This window comes from Crocodylus siamensis, chromosome 5 (genome assembly GCF_052110815.1).
Source record: "Crocodylus siamensis isolate JL-2025a chromosome 5, ASM5211081v1, whole genome shotgun sequence".
NCBI lineage: Eukaryota > Metazoa > Chordata > Crocodylia > Crocodylidae > Crocodylus > Crocodylus siamensis.
Genome location: NC_143399.1, coordinates 167792341 through 167814327, shown reverse-complemented (window position 1 = coordinate 167814327; position 21987 = coordinate 167792341). Strand labels below are relative to the sequence as shown.

At 42.4% G+C, this 21987-nt stretch overlaps 1 protein-coding gene across 2 annotated transcripts in view; it reads left to right on the top strand.

Annotated features, from left to right (window-relative positions):
• Positions 1-21987, top strand: part of CASD1 (CAS1 domain sialic acid O acetyltransferase 1) — a 67776-nt gene that overhangs the window by 15447 nt on the left and 30342 nt on the right. The window contains exons 2-7 of one of the 2 annotated variants that reach the window (XM_090047006.1): positions 3543-3639; positions 4965-5085; positions 6962-7006; positions 8187-8249; positions 9897-9941; positions 14416-14539. In XM_090047006.1, the coding sequence (XP_089903132.1) occupies positions 3543-3639; positions 4965-5085; positions 6962-7006; positions 8187-8249; positions 9897-9941; positions 14416-14539 (495 nt within the window). Of the gene's footprint in view, positions 1-3542; positions 3640-4964; positions 5086-5112; positions 6323-6961; positions 7007-8186; positions 8250-9896; positions 9942-14415; positions 14540-21987 lie in introns of those variants that run through there. The other variant, XM_090047007.1, reaches the window with a different exon arrangement.

Sequence of the window (21987 nt, the reverse complement as noted above, 5' to 3'; positions counted from 1 at the left end):
CTACCTGTTCATTTCCCTAGCACTCTGAGCCTCCCTCCTTCCACAGGCACAGTCAGCCCCACTCGCAATAAAACTGCAGAACTATAGTATTAACCCGGGGACTAGCACTTGCCCAAACAAATGAAGCATAAGGTTATGGGAAACTAATCGAGGAGCAGCCTCTGTGGCCTGCTGCCAGACCCAGACTACCATCTTCCTTTAGGGCAGCAGTTCCCAATCTGTGGTATGCGTACCACCAGTCGTACGCAGACAACTTGTCAGTGGTACGCGTTAACAGATTTATTATAATTATTTGACATGACAAAAATTGGTGGTACTTAAGGTTAAACTAAAAATTTTGGTGGTGGTACATAAGGTTGTATCATTTTAAACTGGTGGTGCACAATCTGTCAGAGTTTGGGAACTGCTGCTTTAGGGTGAAAAAAACCATCTAGATGTCCTGCATGGGGAAAACTACTTGCATCAAATCATGCTTGCATGGACCCCCACAAAGTGTTTCTCACAAGAACTCCAGGCCAGAATTTGGCTTACAGCTCACTTAGTCTCCTTGGTCACACTTGTGTATCTTGGCCACCACGGCCTTTCTGCACTAACCACAGTATGCTGTACTAGGAGCAACGGACTGTTGGCATATTTGGAAAATGTAAAGAGAACCAGTTAAGGATGGGTATCTCAAATGAAAAACAAGCAGATCAACCCAGGGCAATTTTGTTTAATAGGGTGGTTCTCAACTTCTTTAGATCTGAGGCTCCACTCAGAAAGTGCTAGCTCTTTGCTTTCACTCATTTTTCTGTAGTAAAAAAAAAAAAAAAAAATAGAAAAAGTCTTTTGTTTCAAAGAACTTGGAAAGATCATAGCAGGTCGGAATGGTTTTGACACCATGGATTCCCATTTGAAATCTCTGGGTTTATCTTGTGAATTACATATAAGTGTTCACACATCTAGCCATGCTAATAGTACACATCACCCTGCATTGCTCTTAAAAGGGTCTTGCAGCACCCCAGACTGCCACATCTCCCTTGTTTAGAATTACTGGTCTAATTAAAGCTGGTCAGAGTGAGGTGGTAAGCTCACAGATTTAGGGAAAGCACTTCAGACTTGACAGGGTTGCAAGAATCCATCTTACTTTGTCGTCAAGTTCAGGTATTCATAGCAGTGTTAGAGTTCTTCTTTAAAATTTGGTAGCAAACTTTAGTACTGACTTTGAAAACTAAAGAAAACCCCTTTTCTGATCATTGCAAGTGCTCTAAGTAGAGTTCTCTGAAGTACTTCTGGATGTTCTGTTTCAGCCTCTGCCAGAAACAAGTGTAAATACTAGGCTAATTACTACTCTATACATATATTACAAATATTACTTTTAAAGTTCCCTTTCTCATAAACTTCAGATTTTACTTTATGTGGTTCTCTGTTCTCTTATCCTAAATTTGAAGTCCTGAATAAAGCTTCAAATCTATTCTGAAAGGATGAAATTAGCATCAAGTGCATCTGTCTCACCATGCAGGGCTTCACACATCTCTTAAAAGGAATAGGTTTTTGAACATCACTCAGTGGGTGCAAGAAGCTCTGTACTCAAGCAGCAGAACCCTGGCTTGATTGAAATGAAAGCGAGTTTTTTCCAGTAAATTCGATCAGGCTGGGATGCTGCCCAGAGTGTTAGATGAGGGTTCTTGTTGCATAGTTTAAGTTCACATGTCAATACTCTGTAATTATTATTCCAGTTCTCACTTTTTTTGCCACCTATCTCTGAAATAAAAAATGTATGAATTTCTCACCCAGCTGAGGGATCTGTGCCTCCCCCGTAGCTCTTGTCAGGTCCCCTGCCCCAATCAGGGAGCCAGGGCTGGGAGCTCCCTGCTGCTGGGGCAGGGGAACATTGTCCCCACCCCAGCAGCAGGTAGCCCCCTCAGGGGTAGGAAACAATGCACCAGTCCTGGGTAGGTCTCTTGGCCCCCTGCACCCTGCCAGCCCCTGGGCTAGCACCCAGGGGGAGCTTACAGCTCCATCTGGTGGTGGCAGGGGCCTGTTGCAGGGCCCCAGGAAGCAAGAGCAGCTTGTTGCCATTAGGAGCAAATCTGCTTCCATTTCCCTACAGTGGCTGCAGGAGCATTTACTTGCAAATGTAGTGCCCATGTAGACACGCCCACTTTGTCAGATGATAACTGACAAAACATCAGATGACTGTGACAGCCTACAAAAATTCATGCCTTTCAAAAAAAAAAAAAAAAAAAAAGTAGTAGTTTATTAGGTGCCATCCTGCCCTGCCTTCCACCTCTATTAAGGCAGGAATTTCTTTTCAAGAAAAGTAATACTATTACATTTCTACAAATGGCCTTTTTATATTCACATTCTAGTAATAAAAGTATAGATTTACAACAGTGTGTATTCATAATCTGGATTGTATTAAATCCTGATCTCAACAGAGACCGTTTCTTATTCAATTATGTGAAATAGCTGTTAACTCCTAGTGTCCTTTCGGATTTTAACAGCCTTGTTCATTTTAACTGATCCTGATGAACCATCTTATTACCTCATTTATCAGTATCCATTCCCCCCCACATCCCTTTCTCTTTTGTATAAAATCTTTTTTGCCTACTATTCCGTTAACAGCATCTAACAAATAGGTTGTTGCCTGAGAGAGCTCCTTCCTCAGAAGATCATTAATGTGTTAATCTGTTAATTCCTTCACTTTATGGCAGTATATTGTAGGATAAGAGATGATACAGTGAGTTGACATCTGTCCTTGTATGCAGGAAGTCTGAGGTCCAAGTATTAATAATCTAAATTAGTGGAACTCAACCTTTTAGCTCTGTGGGCTAGATGAGTGGCATGTCTGTGGGCCAGATCAGGCCCTGTGTGGCCCATGGGCCACTGGTGCCACTTTAGTCTTAATCTTGCTGACTGGGGCTGGGGCTGTGGTGCTCCACTCCTTGGCCAGCACTTGCAGGGGGGGCACCAGCGCTCCTGCCTGCCCCCCTGCCCATCACTTAAATGGTAAACATGGCTGGTTAGGGGGGTGTACTGGCACTCTCACCACCATGCACCCCCTACACTTCACCACTGGTGAAGACCTCAGCTGGTCTTCACATGCCATGATTACTGTCCCATGCTGCCTCTGCCTGGTCCTGTGCACCGGCTTAGAGCCCTGTGCCTCCCTGCATGCCCTATCTAGCCACACAGACCTGTGAGGAGCCCCATAGGCTTGATGACAGCGTTGTGGGCCAGATCTAGCCTGAAGGCTGGGGTTTGAACGCACCTGATCTAGATTAGTTACAGTATTGTAACTGGTAGTGATTGGATTTTTTTCATAATTTGGATGTGGAAAAAAGAATATTTTAGGTCAGAAGTAAGGTGCAATAGATGGACATGTTATTTGGATAAGTGTATGTAGGACTTCCAATATACTTTCCTTTTGTTGATGCTACTGATTTCTCAACTTCATGCACTCTAAACCTGAATCAATTTTGTTTAATAGTAATAAAATATTGTGAGTTTTGTGATGTGAGTTTTGTAATTGGATACTAATTCTGTTGTAACATGTATAGGTGATGATACGTGTGAGTATCTTCTCTCCAGCGGGAGATTTCTTGGAGAAAAAGTATGGCAGCCCCACAGCTGTATGATGCACAAGTATAAAAATAGGTAAGGATATTGGATTACTCACTTATTTTGTTTTTATTCTACTGTCTTGAAAGGAAATGTCTTCATTAGCTTGTGATTTTTTTTCAGTTCTTGCAGTCTTATTTCTCTTTGATTATATGTATTCATGTAGCTTTCTGGTTTACAAGAAAATACATCAATTAACAAAGGACAGGGAAGGAATCTTTTTTGTATTTTAGCACAGTGGATCCTGTTTGAACTTCTAAAAAAGCAAATAAAGGATTGCAGAATTTAAAAAATACTGCAAGTTTTGTTTATTATGATGACCTTCAAGATAGCTCAGTAGGCTGCATACATTTCTATACTGTTTCAAGTTACTGTCTAAAGGGAAAATACTGTAATAGCTAAACTTATAGTCTTTCTGAGCAATTTAAAAAAAAATATTTATTGAATAATTATGAGAAATAAATTATCTGTCACTTTTCTTTTGTTCATTTAATATAAACAGAAGTAGTTACCATTTTCTACTCAAGTATTCTGTTACTTAAGTCTTATACAACTCTTCTGAAACTTTCAGCTTCCAACACCATGTCATAAGAAAAATAGTTTAATCTCTTCTATAATAATTTGCATCATCAGATTGTTGGGAAGATGGATTATTATTTGATTGCTAATTCTTGTTATATTTAATACATTCAGGGGTGCACTGATGGAGAATTTTGGGGGCGATACAGATGGCAGATTTTTTTTTTAACGAGCTATATTGGCCAGTACTGATATGCAGCCAGGCTGCATGAAGAGCAACGTCTGGCTGATAAGTCTGTTGTGGGGGAAGGGAAGGGGCATGGGGGGGGGGGACAGATCAAGGCCCCTGCGATGAGGGAGGGAGTGGGGCTGGGGCAGGGGCATGCACTGTACAGTACCAGAGTGCAGAGTACCAGACGGAGCTGTGAGCAGCACTGTGGCCTTGATCTGCCTCCCCTCTCCTCACAACAGACTTACCAGCTTCTCCACTCTGCTGGGCTGTGCTTCTGGCCACCTGCATGCTGCACTGTAGCTGCATGCATGGGACATTTATCAGTGGCAGTTGGCCACATCAGCCAAAAAAGCTAATTGTTGATACAGTTAATTTCCTTTATGTTGGTACCGATCTGATATGACATCAGTGTATCAGTGCACCTCTATTTAAAAACCAATTAATCCTTCTTTAGTATTCGCTGTAATTTTTAGAATTTCTGTACCATGCAGCTGATTTCTTTCAGAGAATTCTCTATTGCTTTCATTAATGTTATACCCTTTAAAAATTCAAAAGTTAATTTCTTAATATTACTAATGTGCATCTGTATTGCCTTTGTTTTGTTTTACAGTGAAGCAAAAAACTGTCTCATAGACAAATACATTGCATTTGTAGGAGATTCCAGAATTAGGCAATTATTTTATTCTTTTGTAAAACTCATAAATCCTCAAGTCAAGGAAGAAGGAAATAAGGTGAGTTTTTGGGGTTTTTTTCGGATTTTTTCTTTCCCTGCTCCCCAATCCCAAGTTCTCCTCTTCACGGTTTCCCACCCCTTATTGATAGGATGAGAAGACCTGGAAATTGTACTACTTGCTACATGCTATCATAGGCTGTGGAACAGGGTGGGCCACCCAGGCCATGGCCAACCAACTTTTAGCAAGTTAATTTATATAACTCACAAATGTGCAGTTGTCATTCTGGTTAAAACTGTATAGTTTGTTTGTTTTTTTTAACTGCATAGGTAGCTAAATTAATCTGCTAAAAGTTGGCTAGGCCATGGTCTGGGCAGCCCACTCGGTTCTGCGGCCTGTGCGTGCTATTCAGGAAGGGAAACCAAGTAGGTCAGTTTTAAGTAGGAGATCACTTTTGGAATTTAAAAGTGACCCAAGATCTACTTCCAGGGCTCCACCCAGCAGGTAAGTCTGTGGAGGGTGCAGATCAAAGCAGAGGAAGAAAAAATTATTTGGGGTGTATCCCCCCAGCAGGTAAAACCATGTCAGGAGGGGAAAGGGCCAACAGTTGTGCATTCACTTTTTAGTTTAGTGTGAAGTATAATTTGCTGAGTAGAACTAGAAGAGAGAGAACTTGACCATATAATTTGGTCAGACAACCAAATAATTAACTTCTTATGCTATTTGATGCTAAAGTAGTGCATAAGGAAGCTGAGTGGAAAGGATATTTCACTATGAGCTGCAGGTCCAGCTTGTCAATCAGGTGGTACATACTGGGTATTTAAGTGTAGGTTGGCAGCTTATTCCACAAGCAGCACGTAATGAGTTTTCACTTGTCAAAAGTGGTGTTTGGCTGATTGAGTAATAATAGTTTTCTTAGCCTGGAAGTTGGCCAGCCAGAAGTAGGAGTGAGTTTGGCAGTTAGGAGAGAATGGCATGGAGGCAGGTATAGTTAGAAGTGTTCTGATCTTGGAGGCATTTTGCCAAGTGCTTATAAAATGAATAGCGGTTAACAGGATATCTTAAGTTTCAGGAGGGCTAAACAGGGACTTGGAATTGTGGGGGAAGGGTAGGTAAACTTGTCTTCTGTATTTCAGTTTTACTTGTGAACGAAAAGTGTATTTATCTTCAGTTCAGTGTACTACTTCAATCCCAGGAATCCAGAAGTAATACAACTCAGTATAATATTAAAGAAGTGTCTGTCTTCTGACATCAAGGATTTACAGTAATTCCCATTTTAAAACCTTTTTTTTAATTGGTAAGTTGTGTGATACTTAAAGGTGCACATCCTGCTGGAGGTGATATTTTGGAAACTTTAAGATGCCTGCTTCATAGAATACAAGAAAAATAAGTACAGTAGACTTGATGAACATGGAAGCATGAGGAGAAAAAGATTGGGGTGTGAGCTTTAACTTAATATCTATCTTTTGGGAGCAAAATTTAGGGAAATAATGGCATGAAGAGAAGAAATGTTAAACCTCTATAATCTGATAATACAAGGTTAGGGTACAGCAAGAAGCAGTTAGGGGGACACAGCAAAACTGACTTTATCTATAATTTGTTTTGCCATTATCACTATGTTGGTTAGAAATGCTGAAAATCATCTCTTTAACCAATGTGCCATGCTATGCTATGCTGGCAAAAGTCCTACTGTGGGTGCAGTTAGAAGCATGGGTTCCCAGCCTTTTTTGTCAGTAATAGGTGCTTATATTTGGGGAGTTGATATCAACAGTTGTGTTGGCATAAGCCATTCTTCTACTAGGAAGAGGTATTGCAGGCCTGGCTGTATTGGCAAATTTTCCTTTAAAAAAAAAAAGCTTTGAATGAGAGGAATAAGCATTTCAATGTACACCTGTTTTCCTGGAAGACAATATTACTTTTTTCCCTATTTTTACAGCATGGAAACATTCCTTTTGAAGACAAATCTGCTTCAATTAAAGTGGTAAGTTTTATCTGACAAATTCCAAGCTGTAAGCAGGAATGTATAATTCTCTGTTCCACATATCATTTTAGGCTTGAATTTTTTTCCCCCTCAGAGGGGACGAGCACATACAAATCCAAAAAAAGTTAATGGGAGTTTTCAGTACCTTTTATACCTCTAATTTTTCTAAAGATCAGTTTGACAACTTTGAATTTAGGAAGGTCGTTATCAGGGTAGTTGTTTTGAACATTACCATTATGTTGGTGTGACTGGGTTCAAAAGTGGTGATGTTACTGTTTAGCCAAATCTCATATTATGCTGATCCTTTCCTGAGAAGTAATTTATACTTTTGCTGTAGGTGTGCGATATACATCTAGGGCTGGATTACTTGAGATAAAAAATGTGGTGCATACAAATCAACTTTCTCTGGAACTTGAGAAGTAATTTGTACTTGGTTTTCCATATCAGAGAAAGCCAAATGCCTCACTTAAACAAAACAAAAAACCATACATGTATAGGAGGGCCAGTGGAAGAGTTGGAGTTTTGAAACTTGAGGGTCTGAGATTTTACTTCTGTGCTTTCAAGTCAAAACCAGTCTTCCTCATATTTGACTCCATATTGCTATTGTTGTTTCCTGATTCCACATTCAGGAGGAATAATACTAGATACAAGCAGAGAAAAATTTGAAATGAAAATGTACTGAGGCTAAAATCAGCAAGTGACAAGTGGTTTGATTTTTCCTGTCTTCTGTTCACAGTATTGATCCTTCTGTTCATCAAGTCATTTCAATTAGTCCCTTGCTTTACTACAATATTTTATATGTGGCATTTTTTAAACATGTAAACACTTGTTTCTAGGCAAGATATTTATGGAAAGTTGAGGGGCTTAGTTTCTGTCTAGTATAAAGGATTAGTTTCTGAATTAAATCCAGGTTCCACTGAAGTCAGTGACAAAACCACTATTTATTTTATTTTATTTTATTTTTTGCTGCTGGTAAGACTTCACCTTTTTGCTTCTGCCTGGTTGAGATATCAGACCTTTCCCTGCAATTTTCTTTCATTCTAGAAAGGAAACAAAGCAGTCTTTAAAACAGTGTGATTTTCTGTATAGGATGAATTGCTTATAGTTCATCTACTTCAGTACTCTTAAGTGGTTATCTTCTTTCAGATTTACTTTTAAATGCTGTTAAATTGTTTTATAGGATTTTCTATGGTATCCAGAAGTTAATGGTTCCATGAGGCAGCGCATCAAAACTTGGACCGAGGTATATTCTAATTATCTACTTATTTGTGGGGGGGAGGGGCTCTTTTAATATGCATACCAAGAGATTGAGGGACATGGTCTCCTTCTGTTCCAAGTACGTAAATCTTACTGCCCATAGTGGGAGTCCTGTATGTAGATAGAACTGTATTCATGTAAAAATTGAAATTCATTTGCCCAGTAAGAGCTCTGAAAAAGTATGGTACATATTGTTATAATCCCAGACCAAACTACAGCAGTTAACATAAATTTGCAAATTGGGTCTCAGATGAAAGCTAATAGAGACTGTCTTGACTTACTTGAACTCCTGAAAAATGTTAGGGATGTGGGGGTTCTTTGTCTCAGACTTACAGGTTGAACATAACTTCTTCTTTTTTTAATGCAGAAGAATAATAAGATGAGGGTTTGGCAAATCTTGGGTCTGGGAAAGAATTCTGGTGTTTTGCTGTGGAAAGAATCATATTCCTAAATAGACAGGAATTTCATATTTTACTTACCATTCAAAAAAGCAGAAATCTGTGACCACAAAGCCTCTATTTCTATAAATAAAATGTTGGAATCAAAGATTTAAGGGAATACGCTTTTAAGAGGGGAAGTATTACACTGGTGTGACAAGAACAATGATCTGAACTAAAGGCAGAAGACTATTTAGAGGTATCTGGAATGCATTAATTTGCAGTATTATAATGGATATACATGCTGCCCTATCATGTGATTCAGCATGGCAGATGTTTTGAAACCATACTGTTTAACAAACTGTCATAATTAATTACAACTTAAGCATGGTATTTCTTGATAAATAGTTTCCAGCTGCATTCTTGTCAAAGGATGCTTGCCATTATAGTATTTCTTTATCAACTTGGAAATGGTATGGACTGATCCTGATAAGGCCCATGATACTACTTTTATTGACCCCTTGTTACATTTTCAAATAAACAGCTTTGTGCTTGGTGTAACGCTTTCCCTCACTTGGAAGAAGCTCCCTGTAAACATCATTATCCTCTTTCAAAACCCTTCTTTTGTAATGATTGCAGAAAAACTTGGCAGCAAGTCTGTGGTATACCAGGATTGTTGCCTACCACCGTGATGATGATATCTGTTCCTTCAAGCTTCCTCGTTTATCTGCTTGCATCCATCTGTGGTCTCCTATGTTATATTTAAATTAGAAGCTTTTGCAGGCTATTTCGTTTTGTTCTGTTTTTATAGTACTTAGCATGATGGGATCCTGGTCTGTGACTGGGGCTCCTAAGTGGTACATTATACTCACATATTTATATGCTAGCAGTTTTTGTTTCACATAGCAGTTAATGTCTAGAAAATGCAGACAGCTTGCACTGTACAGCTGAAATAAATGTGAGTTATCAATGTACAGCATCCTAGAAGATGCTGATCATGTATCTGAAAAGAGGAAACTTGAGAGCAAATTGATATGTGGTTCTGAATGTATGGTAATATGTTACTTTGCACTTGGGCAGATTCTGACATGTGATGATCTTGATGCTGTGCATATGATTCAGCTTCTTAGTGTACAGTTTAATACAGTTTATTCTTAAGTCATAGATATTAAAAAAACTTGTGCAATTAATTGAATAAGTAGTCTGATTTGTGAAGATTTTAAGAGCTCTAATCTGCTGTTTCTCTTGTGCCATAGGGTTCTGCTGCAAAACCTCATATAATTGTAGCAGGAGCAGCTACGGTAAGCTGTGCATGTAGTTAGTTTCCCAATATAAATGGATGGAAGCTGTAATAGGATAAATCTCATATGGTAGACAAGTGATGAGGAAAAAGGTGTTTCATTAGAAAAGAGCAAGTGCATATTCATTGATAATCATCATTTTCCATTGCCTTATAAGTAATTTTATATATATAAAAAGTGTGTGTGTATAATACCCACACACACACACACACACACACACACACACACACACATTATATATATATACACTGTAACTTAGACTTGTGTAGTGTATGGTGATATTTTCTTACTGGTCAGTTGTTAAATGTGTTGTTTTATCTGTGCCTTGAGCCAATATAGCACTGAACCTATGAGAAAATAGCTTGGGTACTTTATTCAGTAAAAACTCAATAATTTAATGAATAATTTGACCAAATGAGATTATAAATATATATTTTGGCTTCAATGAATATTCATTACCAAAATATTTACCTTGATGGTATCATCTGAAATTTTTTTAACTTTGTAATTCACACTTACATATTTAAACCACATATTTAAACCACATATGGGCTGTTGACCTAGGTTAGTAGAGTTCACCCTTTTAGTGCAGTAGGTGATCTGGACATACTGCTACCCTTATCCAGTATAGGAGGAGGAGGAAAGGATGTGTGAATGATGGCTGTAAATGTCAGGGAGGAGAAGATAGGGAGAGAGGAAGCCCAGTCTTTGGACGATGGAGGAGATCAGCCTCGTGGCATAGGGCAGGGAAGGGAATGTGCTGGGCCAAGATCCCCTGTAATGCGGACCAAACCAACAGGCTGTAGGATAAGCATTTCTTGACCTAGATGAACAATCCCACCTTGTTCTGCTGTCAAGAATCAATTAAGCAACTATGCTTTCCAATCCCAGTATCTGATACCACTACCTAGAGAAAAGCATCATTTTGCCTGGCCACAGGAATGTTCAATATGATTTCTATATCATACACATCTGCAGTACAACTTACCGTAACTTGATTCTTTGGAGAGTTAATAAATGTTGTCATTTAGCGCACCTCTTCTAGTAAAGTTAGCCACATGCCTGCATGCTAATACAAGTCAGAACAAGAGAAAAATAATACAGTGCAGTCAGCTGTCTGGCATGTAGCCCAAAGCAGGCAGATGTAATGTCTTCAATGGAGAGCTCCAACTTCTTTTAAATAAGCTGTTCTGTTGTTCAGGGGATTGGGTTTAGCTACTGGATGCTATTCTGTCCAAGGTCGTGACCTTTTACAACAGCTGCATGCCAGTGACATTATTAAATTGTATTGCCAGCTGGAGTAGACTTGTGATTGTGAGAGAACTTTCAGACTTATACCATGTAATTTGCTCCCATAACAATTATAGTAGCAACAGCTTTTGTTACAGTCCTACTAAATGTAAAACCTACCCTTTTTATAATTGCTTTTCTTCCAAAAAGTCAACAGATATAATAATATTTAAAACTCCCAAGCATTTTTCTTTAAATCTGGGAAGGAAGACCAAAGAATTTTGTAATATTTTATTAAATACTTGGAGAGGTGCCTGGATCTTTATTTGGTTCCTAGCGGTATACCAGAAAATGCCACCAGAAATCTTCATAGCCGTTTCTACAGGAAGAATGTTTGCAAAATAGCACTTTCAGGAAATCTGAACAAAGAAATTAGTTTAACCCTTCGTGTTACCGTCGGGGAATCGAGCCCCAAGGTCACGGTGGGCCGAGGGTTCGGAACGAACAGGCGGGATTAGCGGCAAGGAGTCAGAGCGGTTCGGGACACGTGCGGTTTCAAAACAAATGGATTGTATTTACTTACGCCACTGATGGTGGTGTGGCGTAGGCAGGAGAGCTTCCTTGTTCAGTTACAGTCAAGTTAATGAACAACGAGAGGGGTCTGTTGGTCCATGGGGTTCTTGAGCTGAGCCCTTGCTTTCCAGCTGGAGGCTAGGCGCGGCTGCCCAACTCAATAGTCCCAGGACTGGTCAACAGCTCATAAACGGGAAAGACAAACAATGAACTGTAACGTAACAGAAGTCCAACGTGGGCGAAAACAGGTTGAGAACGATGCCAAAACGAAGTAACGATGCCGTGGCCGGTGGACGTTGTAAGTCGGGTCGGTCAAATCGTGGTCAGTGTCGATGCCAGAAATAGGTTTGGTAACGGAAAAATCAATACGAAGACGACGAGGAACAAGCTACGAAACCGCAGTGGTGCGGAGACCAGTGGGCCTAAAAGCTCTCCTGAGGAGCAGTCCCTGCCAAGGCAGCCTCCGCTCTCAGGTTGGGTCTGGTCTCCCCCCTGGGTGGGGGCTCACAAGCCTTTTAAGACAGCCCGGTAGCCAATCAGGTTGCTTCCTTTATGGAATTTTCTGGACTGATTACTTCATGCTTTTGGCAGAACTGAGCATGCGCATTGTAACAAATCAGGTTACCTCATGGAACAGATTGATTGACAAGTCCTAAGGTCGCATAGGGGGCACATGCTGGGCATGCTTGTCTGCCCTCTTGTAATCTTCCATTAGCTTGTCTGTGCATGTTCAAACTTAACTCTGTGTTACCCAGCATACAATTAAAATTTGGTTTGGACAGTTACATAGATGCTCAGTCTGGTAAACTCGCTGAAGTCAGTGAAAGCTTTGCCTGTATGAAGTATCATATTTACCTGAATCCAGGACAACTTTGAATTTAAGACATCCCCCCAATTTATTAGATTCTAGACATGGAAAATTATAAATTTGTTTTAATTGTCCATGTTTAGAATCTAGTTATTGGAGGGTCCTCTTTAAATTCAATGCCCTCCCTTCCCCGCCCTTAGCCACAGGGAAAGCAGTGGCTGGAGGGCATGCAGCCTGCCCCATGCCCTTTGTCCCCCTCCTTACAATTTTCCCCCGGTGTGTCTGCCCCCTGCTGCTTATATTTGGAGCTACTCATATTCTGTCTCTGCTGGGGGCACAGAGCACTCAGCCAGTAGCAGTGGCTCTGGCTCCAGTTTCCATCCCAGGCTGGAGTCAGGGCAGAGCCATGGGAGATCCCCACTAACTTTTTCATGTGTCCCTTCCCTGTGCTGGCCCTACCCTGTGCATTCCCTTTTCCTGCACTCTCCCTAAACCATGCACCCTTTCTTCTCCTGTGCTCCCCACTGCGTCGCATGCCCCTTTCTCCTGTGCTTTCTCTTGTACTCCATACTCCCCTCCCTGCACCCCCTTTCCTCATGCTCCACCCTGTGTGCCATATGAGTCACACTTGCCTTATTGGGAGCCATAGCAGCTGCTTCCCTGAACTGTTTTTGAACCTAAGATGAGGAAGTTTTTCCCTCTATGCTGATTGAAGGAAAAAATCTTGTCTTTGATCTGACTAATATGGGGTGGGTGCATCTACACAAGACAGTTAACTGTGCAGTAGTGTAGCGTACTGCACAGTAAGTATGTGCATCTACATGTGCATATGCTTATTATGCAATAAGCCTCACTAGCTGAGGGTAAATTTGCTACCTGCAAATGCAAGTAGCAAATTTACTTTCAATTAGTAATGATGTAGTCACACTTGTGCAGATGCCTGGCCAGGAGCAAATCTGCTCACTGTCAGCCGTCCACCAGGGGGTGGCAGCTGCCTGATGCTAGAGTGGACTCCCCAGCCTCCACCCCACATGTGGGGCAGAGACTAAGAACTGCCCTGGTCAGGTGCAGATCCCAGACCCATGCCCTGATTGGATGATCAAGGCATGGGGCTTGGAAAGAGCTGCAGGGGTAGGATAGGTCCCAGCCTCCTGCTGCAATCCTTTGGTGGGGCAGCTAGCTAGGGGTATCAAGGCAGGGAGCTGGGACCTGCCCCTCTTCTGAAGCTCTTTCCAAGTCCCCGGCCCTTGATCAGGAAGCCAGGGCTAGAAGCTCCCTGCTTCTGGGGTAGGGGACATTGTCCCTGCCTTCTCAGCAGGCAGCCCCTGGGGGCAAGATGTAATGTTCCACCCCTGGCCAGGAGACAGCTGTCTCCTGCAGGTCCCCAGGAAGTGCGATCAGTTTTCATTATGAAGCAAATCTGTTTCCTCTCCCCTGCATGTGTAGAAGCCTGCCCAGGAGCATTTATTCTTGAGTAAACTGATCCCAGATCAAATGCACATGTAGACATGCCTGTGGTGCATAGGATTTGGCATTAAATCCTACCTGTGAATATTATTGTTACCTTAACTATATTCAGGTTAGTAAATTTAAAATCAAACAAAATCAGAATAATTTCTGACCAGGAAAATATACTTCAAGTTAACTTAAATTTATAATATGCATCTATGTTCTCAGATTGAAAGTGTTTATTTTGTTATTTACTTAGTTTGGGGAAAGGAAAAATGTTTAGTACTGTTAAAATGTGGTCTAAAAGAGTAAGCTAATTTAAGAAATGTACTCAGTCTAGATGCTTAAAAAACTGGAATTACTGTAGTAAGTTATGATCACAGATGCTGGTTATTTATTTTTTTTATTTTCTAGTGGTCTATCAAGATACACAATGGCAGCAATGAAGCTCTCACACAATATAAAATCAATATCACTTCTATTGCACCCCTTTTGGAAAAATTAGCAATGAGTAGTGATGTTTACTGGGTCTTACAAGGTAAGGTAATGTTTAATAGCTAACTAAATTCTCTGAAATAAAATTTTTGCAGCATGAAAGACTTGGATTCATAAATGTCTGCTTCCAAAATAAAAAATCATAATCAATTTAAGAATGTTTGTTTATTGGCATATGATATTTTGCTTACAGTAATTTTGACAGTAGCACTAAAAGCAAGAGATGAAGGAAAACCGTGTTTCACTATCTGTTATACTTATGAAAAACCTGAACGCAGATTAGTGGCATTAAATTTAGAAGCTTGTTTTATCATCTTATTAATAATCTGGCATATCACTTGACGTCAAACCTGAAGACTCAACTTGTTACATGATGGATATAATTTACTGTTTGTGTAAGATGATTTAGAACTTAATATGACTGATTTTAACGTCAAAAAATTCAGCAGAAGAAACTGCAGTTTTGCTTGACTTTTGGGCCTTTAATGATGATATTAAAATTCTTAAGTCACATTATACATGAAGTCTTAACTTTTTGCTTCATGTATGTATTTTTTTTAATTACTTGATCTTGAACAGCATTTCACAATGTAAATAGTGAAATACTAATTCTGTTTAAGTGAGAATAGACTATATCAATCTCATATTCCAGGAGTCTCTATAACAGGCAAAGGCCTTTGCCTCCCACATCCACAAGAACAGGAAAGCAGTGCTGCAGATTTATCCCCTAGATTTAACTCTTAGGAGTCTTTGGGCTTCACACAAGACCTGGAATTCCAGAACCCACCTCCTCTGCCTAGATATGCCTATTGGGAGATGAAGGATATAAAAGTATGCGATGAGAACACCACAAAATACCTGCAGTGGTGCTGACAAGTTGGTCAGCAAAATAGACAGATGCAGTGAAGGGCAGGAGCTTTTCTAGGGATAGATCTTTTCCCCCACCCTCCCTTCCCTCCCATGAAAAAATCTTTCAGGAGATCATCTTCTTGGGGCTGGGTGCTGTTGTCTGAGGTTATCAGTATCGTCATTGCTGTTGTCCATGCCGGGTGTTACTGACGTGTTGTCAGTATTGAAGACTTGGGAGCTGCAAGGTCAACGAGTTGCAGCCCTGAGATTCCCAACACTAATCTTGTCTTAAAGAATGACCACAGACTCAGTTTGGTGGCAGAGATTTGGCCAGGTTTATTATCTGCAAGCACAGACCCTAACACCTTTTGGCCTAAGAAATACATCAAACCAGGAGCTAAGGCATTTGTACCTGTGACAAGGTAGTCAGCCCAGTACCACACAAGTTCCCCAGGCCACTACAAAGTTTCCATCCTTTCCAAATCCCTTTTTATACAGTGATCAGAACAAATTATTTATTGCATTCCATAATATTGAATGTCTTAAACTGTCCTCTATCATGGGCTTGTTTTACATTCTGACCTGGGTGTTCCCATTCTAGCCTTATCCTGGTACTAGACTATTGTATCGTGTACCACCCACCACCCTCTCTCCCTCCCATCTCTTGACGTGTGAGTCTTCCAGGTTTTGTTTATGTGAGGAGTTCATGTATTGGTCAGGTTTTTTGGTAACGCCTACTCTGATCAGTACTTTAGCAAAGCCTTTGTGTAAACAGCATATATTTATCAATGCTGCAGTGAGACCTACAGGTACTAAAGTTTCATGCTGAAAAAATGATGCTTATGGCATTGCTGTCAGCCTGTTTAATATCCATGGGTTGGTTCCATTGGTTTGCTAGTCTGCGACCCCCAACTTCCCCAGCTCTTCTGGCTTGCCTCCATAGTACATAAATACATGTGATGCTGCCTGTGGTGTTCATCTCTGTATTGGTCCAGATCCAGAGGGACAGGATAAATTATTTGCTGCTACTGCTTAGGTTGTCATGCAACACTTGCCCACATACCTGTTCCCAAATACCTGCATGCAGATATATCTGATATGCCTCAGTCTATGAATATGAGGAGATTTATTGCATGATAATCATCCTACCTTGACAGAATAGTACTCTGCCATCATGCTAGATCTGGAAAACTTCAGCTGGTGCCAAGACCAAATGGAGTGAGTGACACTGGTTCTGCAGATCATTGTGAAGGAGGTCAGAGAATCAAAGTTCATGTTGTTTTTGTCAGTGGAGTGCCTTTGCTTATAAATGAAGAAATTGTACTTTGGTTATATTGGTCTGTTAAACAACAGGCTGTCCCGCTCATAAGATGAACAGGTGCTACCTAAAGGAACGTATCATTCTTGTACCCATCCAATGCTGTTATTTCGGGTCATAAAAACAGCTAATGAGAAATTGCATCAAAATAAAACTGTGCATAAACAGAAAATGGTTTTTTTCAGGCTTTCTGCAAGCTTGCTCTTTAGATTCACCAACTATCAAGTTATTTTGTCCAGATATAATTTCCAAGTCTAAGAAGTGAACTTCATGCAGGGAGATATTATCATCGAATGTTAGTGAGGTTTCTTGGCAAGAGTGCATCAAACAGTTAAAAAACAGCTTGCAGGCAGCCTTAGATGCAGCATATATTGCTTGCCTTTTGTTGGTGGTCATGCAGTATGCCTGCAGGGAGCTGTCTTGCTTTGAAATGGACTGCTGGAGGACCTGCTGTTCAATGAAAGACCAAAATAGACAATACCCTTTGTACTCTGAAGCCCTGAGGGCAAGATTCTGTTTGCTCACCCTGGCACCAAAAGAGAATGCAACAGGCAGCAATCATGGACTCCACAAAGGCTATGCTATCAGTCTTCTTTCCACAATCATCAGTCAGTGTAGCCATCTGAAAAGGTAATTTTCCATAGGTGGACATAACTTCAATGTCCCGGTCTACCTTGGAACATAAGCAGTCATTTTGGCAGGATCATCAAGATAAGAACCATATACAAAAAATCCTGGACTCACGAAATCTCACTGTGAGAAATGACTGACCCATTGTAAATAGCCACAGATCCACGGGTACAGAATACTAGCATTAGAATGGGGTATTCTTTGAAAGACCTAGGTCCTTTCTCCAACCACTCCTTCCTCATCCCTTTATATGCACCTTCCTGAGGCATTTCTATAACAAAGTCATTTTGCTGCTATTGCTAGGAGGTGATAGATAAGTGTGGGAACCACCTCTGTTAAGAGGGTTCTACAGCAGTTACTTTATAATCCTCTAGGGAAATAGAGCATGACACTTTGCCTTGATAATACTTTTCCTGGACTCGGGGTCCAAGTTTGAATCTCTTCAGGCTCCAGGATTCATACTTGCTCATACTAAATCACACTGGAAGGATCTACCAGTGTAAGGTGTCATAATTCACCTCTGTTCACGAAGGTGCTTAAGTTCATGGCAGCACATCCAAGGTGACCAAGGAGAAACATGCTGTTGAATGAATTGGTGCAGACCTAGGCACTGTGATGGTTGTAGCCAAGACAAATTCCAGAAACTAAGCAACCTAATCTTGCAAAGTGTTTCTGTCACAATAATTTGTCTTACTGTGATAGATCATATAGTTTCATGCACTGTCATGATGCCACATGTCAGACTGCATTTTCCTTGTTTGCAAGACTGGCTAAAATTGGTATCTGTGCTAAGCCAACATTTCCTGGAGAAGAATGGAAAAAATCCCATAAATGCCTACAGAGAAGTCTCTCTTGTTCCTCTTCTGCCTTCAACTATAGTGATTATGCTTTGCTGCTAGGACTGGGAGCCCATATACATAGGCTTCTACAACATAGGCCATACACTTCCAAGAGAAGTATAGCTATTTACTAACCTAATAGAACTGAGGACAGTCCACAAGGTGGGCAAGTCCTTCTTAGGGCTCTACTTAACATGATCAGTACAGATAATGATAGGTGTAACAAGGGCTATGCTCAGGGGCCAAAGCCCAGCTGCAGGGGCTAGAGGTAATAGCCTGTCTGCCTAGGAGGTCTGGGCCAGCTGACAGGGATGATTGCCTGGCCCGGGAGAAAATTAAAAGCTCCCAGAGAGTTGACACTAGAGAGGGAGGGGAGCTGAGAAGAAAGGAAACACTAAAGCACTGTGGTAAAGCCCTTGCCCTAGATAGGAGAGGTGGTGGTGGGGGAGGAGTGTTGATATTTTGTCTTGTTGTTTAGTTTGAGTTAGGAAAGTGGGGAAGGCTGGCTCCTGGGCCTGGCTAACAAAGTAACAACCTGCTACATGTGGTGGAAAGCATGGACATTCTAAATTTAAGTCCAGCAATGGAGACCAAGAGCCCTGCTAAAATGGCTGGAAGGACAGCTGCAGCAACAACAGCAGCCGTTTCAATAGCTACAACTTCAGCAGCAGCAGCAACTGCAGCAGTTTCAGAGGGAACAGCAGTAGCGACAGCAAGAGTTCCTGAAGCAGCGTTTGGAGTCTAGATGGACCACCATCAAAGTTGGTGAGTCTCCTGGGGCATTTTTACATGCGTTTCCGACACAGTGCTGGGCGCTTTTAATTAGTGAGCTGCGCTAATTAAAAGCACCCATGTGTCATGTGTCATGTGTATCAGTGACAGCACGCCCCCACACTGAGAAAATGGCAGCAGTACGCTTTGAACTAAAGCACATCAAACTTGCTTTAGTTCATAGTGCACCACTGCTGTTTTCTCAGTGTGGAGGCACACTGCGCTGCTGATGCATGTGATGGACTAGGCTGTCAGAATGCATCAATTTACATACTCCGGTACTCTATAAATTGAGTCTGCTCTGATGTGCTGGATTTTCAGCATGTTGGAGCAGGCTCCCCACATGTGTAAGTGCCCCTGGATCCCAGAGAATAGAAGATGGGGTACTCGCCAAGACAGAACCTGCAAATGACCCAGAGGCCTTCCTCAAGTTAAGCAGGTGGAAGAGGCCTATCAGTGGCTACAAGACATGTGGACTGTGAGGGTGGCCTCTCTGTTAATTGGGGAGGCGCAGGCTGCTTACCTGGCCCTGAGAGCAGATCTGGCCTGGAATTATAAAGACTCTTAAAGCTGCCGTACTAGACCAGCTGGGTCTCTTGGAGGAGGCCTGTTGCCGCTAGTTTTGGCAGGAGACTTGGGATCTGAATGCGTGACTTTGAGCTATGGTTCAGAAGTTAAAGGATTTGTTCACCCACTGGCTAAACCCTGACCCATGGTCAGCTGCAGAAATAGTGCAACTGGTGACCCTAGAAGTTCTACATCATCCTCCCAGTTGGAGCCTGGAGGTGAGTGTATTGCCACCGGGTGACCAGCTTGAAGGAAACTACCTGGAAAGTAGGGGACTTCTGCAGGGTGTAGGGAGGAGGAATTACACCACAGGTGGGCAAATACAGCCTATGGGTTGAATCCAGCCCACCAACTGTTTGGAGACAGCCTGTTGGGTGGGCATCTACCGATTGATTGGATCTGTCCTGCCCAGGGCATCCTGTGCCCACCAGGTGGCATGGTCCCAGCCAGCACGCAGAGCTTCCTGGTAGGGCTGCTGCTGTAGCCACACACACATGCTAGGGTTGGAAGGGACCTCAACAGTTTAATAGATTTCCTAAATTTCTAGGGTTAGAAGGGACCTTGTAGATCATTGATTCTGACCCCCTGCTCTAGGCAGGAAAGAGCACTGGTATTAAATAACCCCAGCGAGGTGCCCGTCTGATCTTTTCTTGAACACCCCCCAAGGTAGGGGAAAGCACCACCTCCTTTGGTAGCCCTCACCATAAAGAATTTCTTTCTGATATCCAGTCTAAATCTGCCCTTCTTCAGTTTGTGGCCATTATTTATAGTAACCCCTAGGGGTGCCCTGGTAAACAAAGTACCCCCTATTCTCTGCTGACCCTCCCTGTGATGAGTTTGTAGAAAGCCACAAGATCACCTCTCAGCCTTGTAAAGGTTGAAGAGATTCAGGTCCCTCAGTGTGTCTTCATAGGATCTTACCTGCACGCCCTCAGCCAGGCGAGTAGCACTTCTCTGAACCCTCTCAAGGTTATCTACATCCCTCTTGAAGTGCGGTGCCCAAAACAACGCAGTTCTCAAGCTGTGGCCTGACCAATGCTGCATAGAGGGGAAGTATCAACTTCCTATACCTGCTTGTGATGCACCTATTAATGCAAGAAAGAGTGTGGTTAGCCTTACAAATTACCTTGTCATGTTGATGACTCATGTTCATTTTTGCGTTGACCAAGACTCCGAGATCTCTTTCCACTGCTGTGGTACTCAGAATGGTATTTCCCAGTCTATAAGTGGATTGGAGAGTCTTTCTCCCCAGGTGCAGCACCTTGCACTTATCCTTGTTAAACTGTACCCTATTCTGATCCACTGCCTTCCCCAGTCTGTCCAAATCTGTCTGGATTTGCTCCCTGCCCTCCAGTGTGTTTACTGAACCCCATAGTTTGGTGTCATCTGCAAATTTGGTCAGAGTGCTTTCAATCCTCTCATCCAAATCACTGATGAAGAAATTGAACAGCACTAGTCTAAGGACAGAGCCCTGAGGAACACCATTGCCCACGTCTTTCCAGGCAGAAACTGCCTCATCTACCACCACTCTCGGGGACAGGAAGCTAACATGACAGCTGCAGTGGCCAGCTCTTTAGCTTGCCCAGTAGTGGTGGGGTGATCCTGGGTTTCAATGGCCAACTTGTTTTGATTAGCTTTAGAGCAGAGACTGCCAGAGCCATGAGAGCCTGGAGTTCTCGACTGACCTGAGGCAGGGTCAGGGCCTAGGAGAAGCCGAGGGTTCTTGTGTGGCCACAGCCAAACGGAAGGGGTCAAGGGGCGTGCAGTCCAGGATGATGATGGCTGGTGCTAGGCCATCTGATGGGGGTCTGAGAATGAGGTGGGAGCCAGAGATGGAAGACTCAGTTGAGAGATGGAGCCAGGGGCAGGGGACCTGGTGGTTAGCAGCCCAGGAAGGGCTCTAAGGGGGAGCCCAGAGAGGGACAGGTAAGATCAGGTAAGCCTGAAGACTGGTCCTTGGAGCCTCCGGCTGCTAAGATCTAAAACTGGACCCTGCTGGCCCTGGTTAGCATGGTAGGGCTGCCTGTGGTGGGGCAGCCTCCATGAAATACCGCACATGGCCGACTCCAGGGAAAGATAAGGATGGGGTACTGGAAAGCCTTGGCTGCTACTGCCTTGTGGGTTACCCCATAGAGGAGGAAGGCTAGGAGAGCACACCCCAGCAGAAAGACACTTGGCAGGGGAGACTGGGATCACATGGGTCAGGGAGATTTGGTCCACGTAGGTCCAGATGCTCAGTGAGGGGTCTGAGGATTATAGTGAGGCCCAGCAAGTGGCCTGAGGGTCATAGAGACTGAGAGGTCTGAGGCCTGGAAAGGGGCTGAGCGAGGCCGAGGGATTGGAAAACCCAGAGGGGGGCTGCATCAGCAAGTGGTAGAACATCTGTAAGGATGCCAACTGTGAGGCATGAGGCATGGTGTAGGGGGAGTACAGAGCCATGCAGTTGGCCTGTAAGGCCAGGACCACAATCCAGTTGGTCATTCTGATAAAACCAGGGTAGCCCCCCACACTGTATTT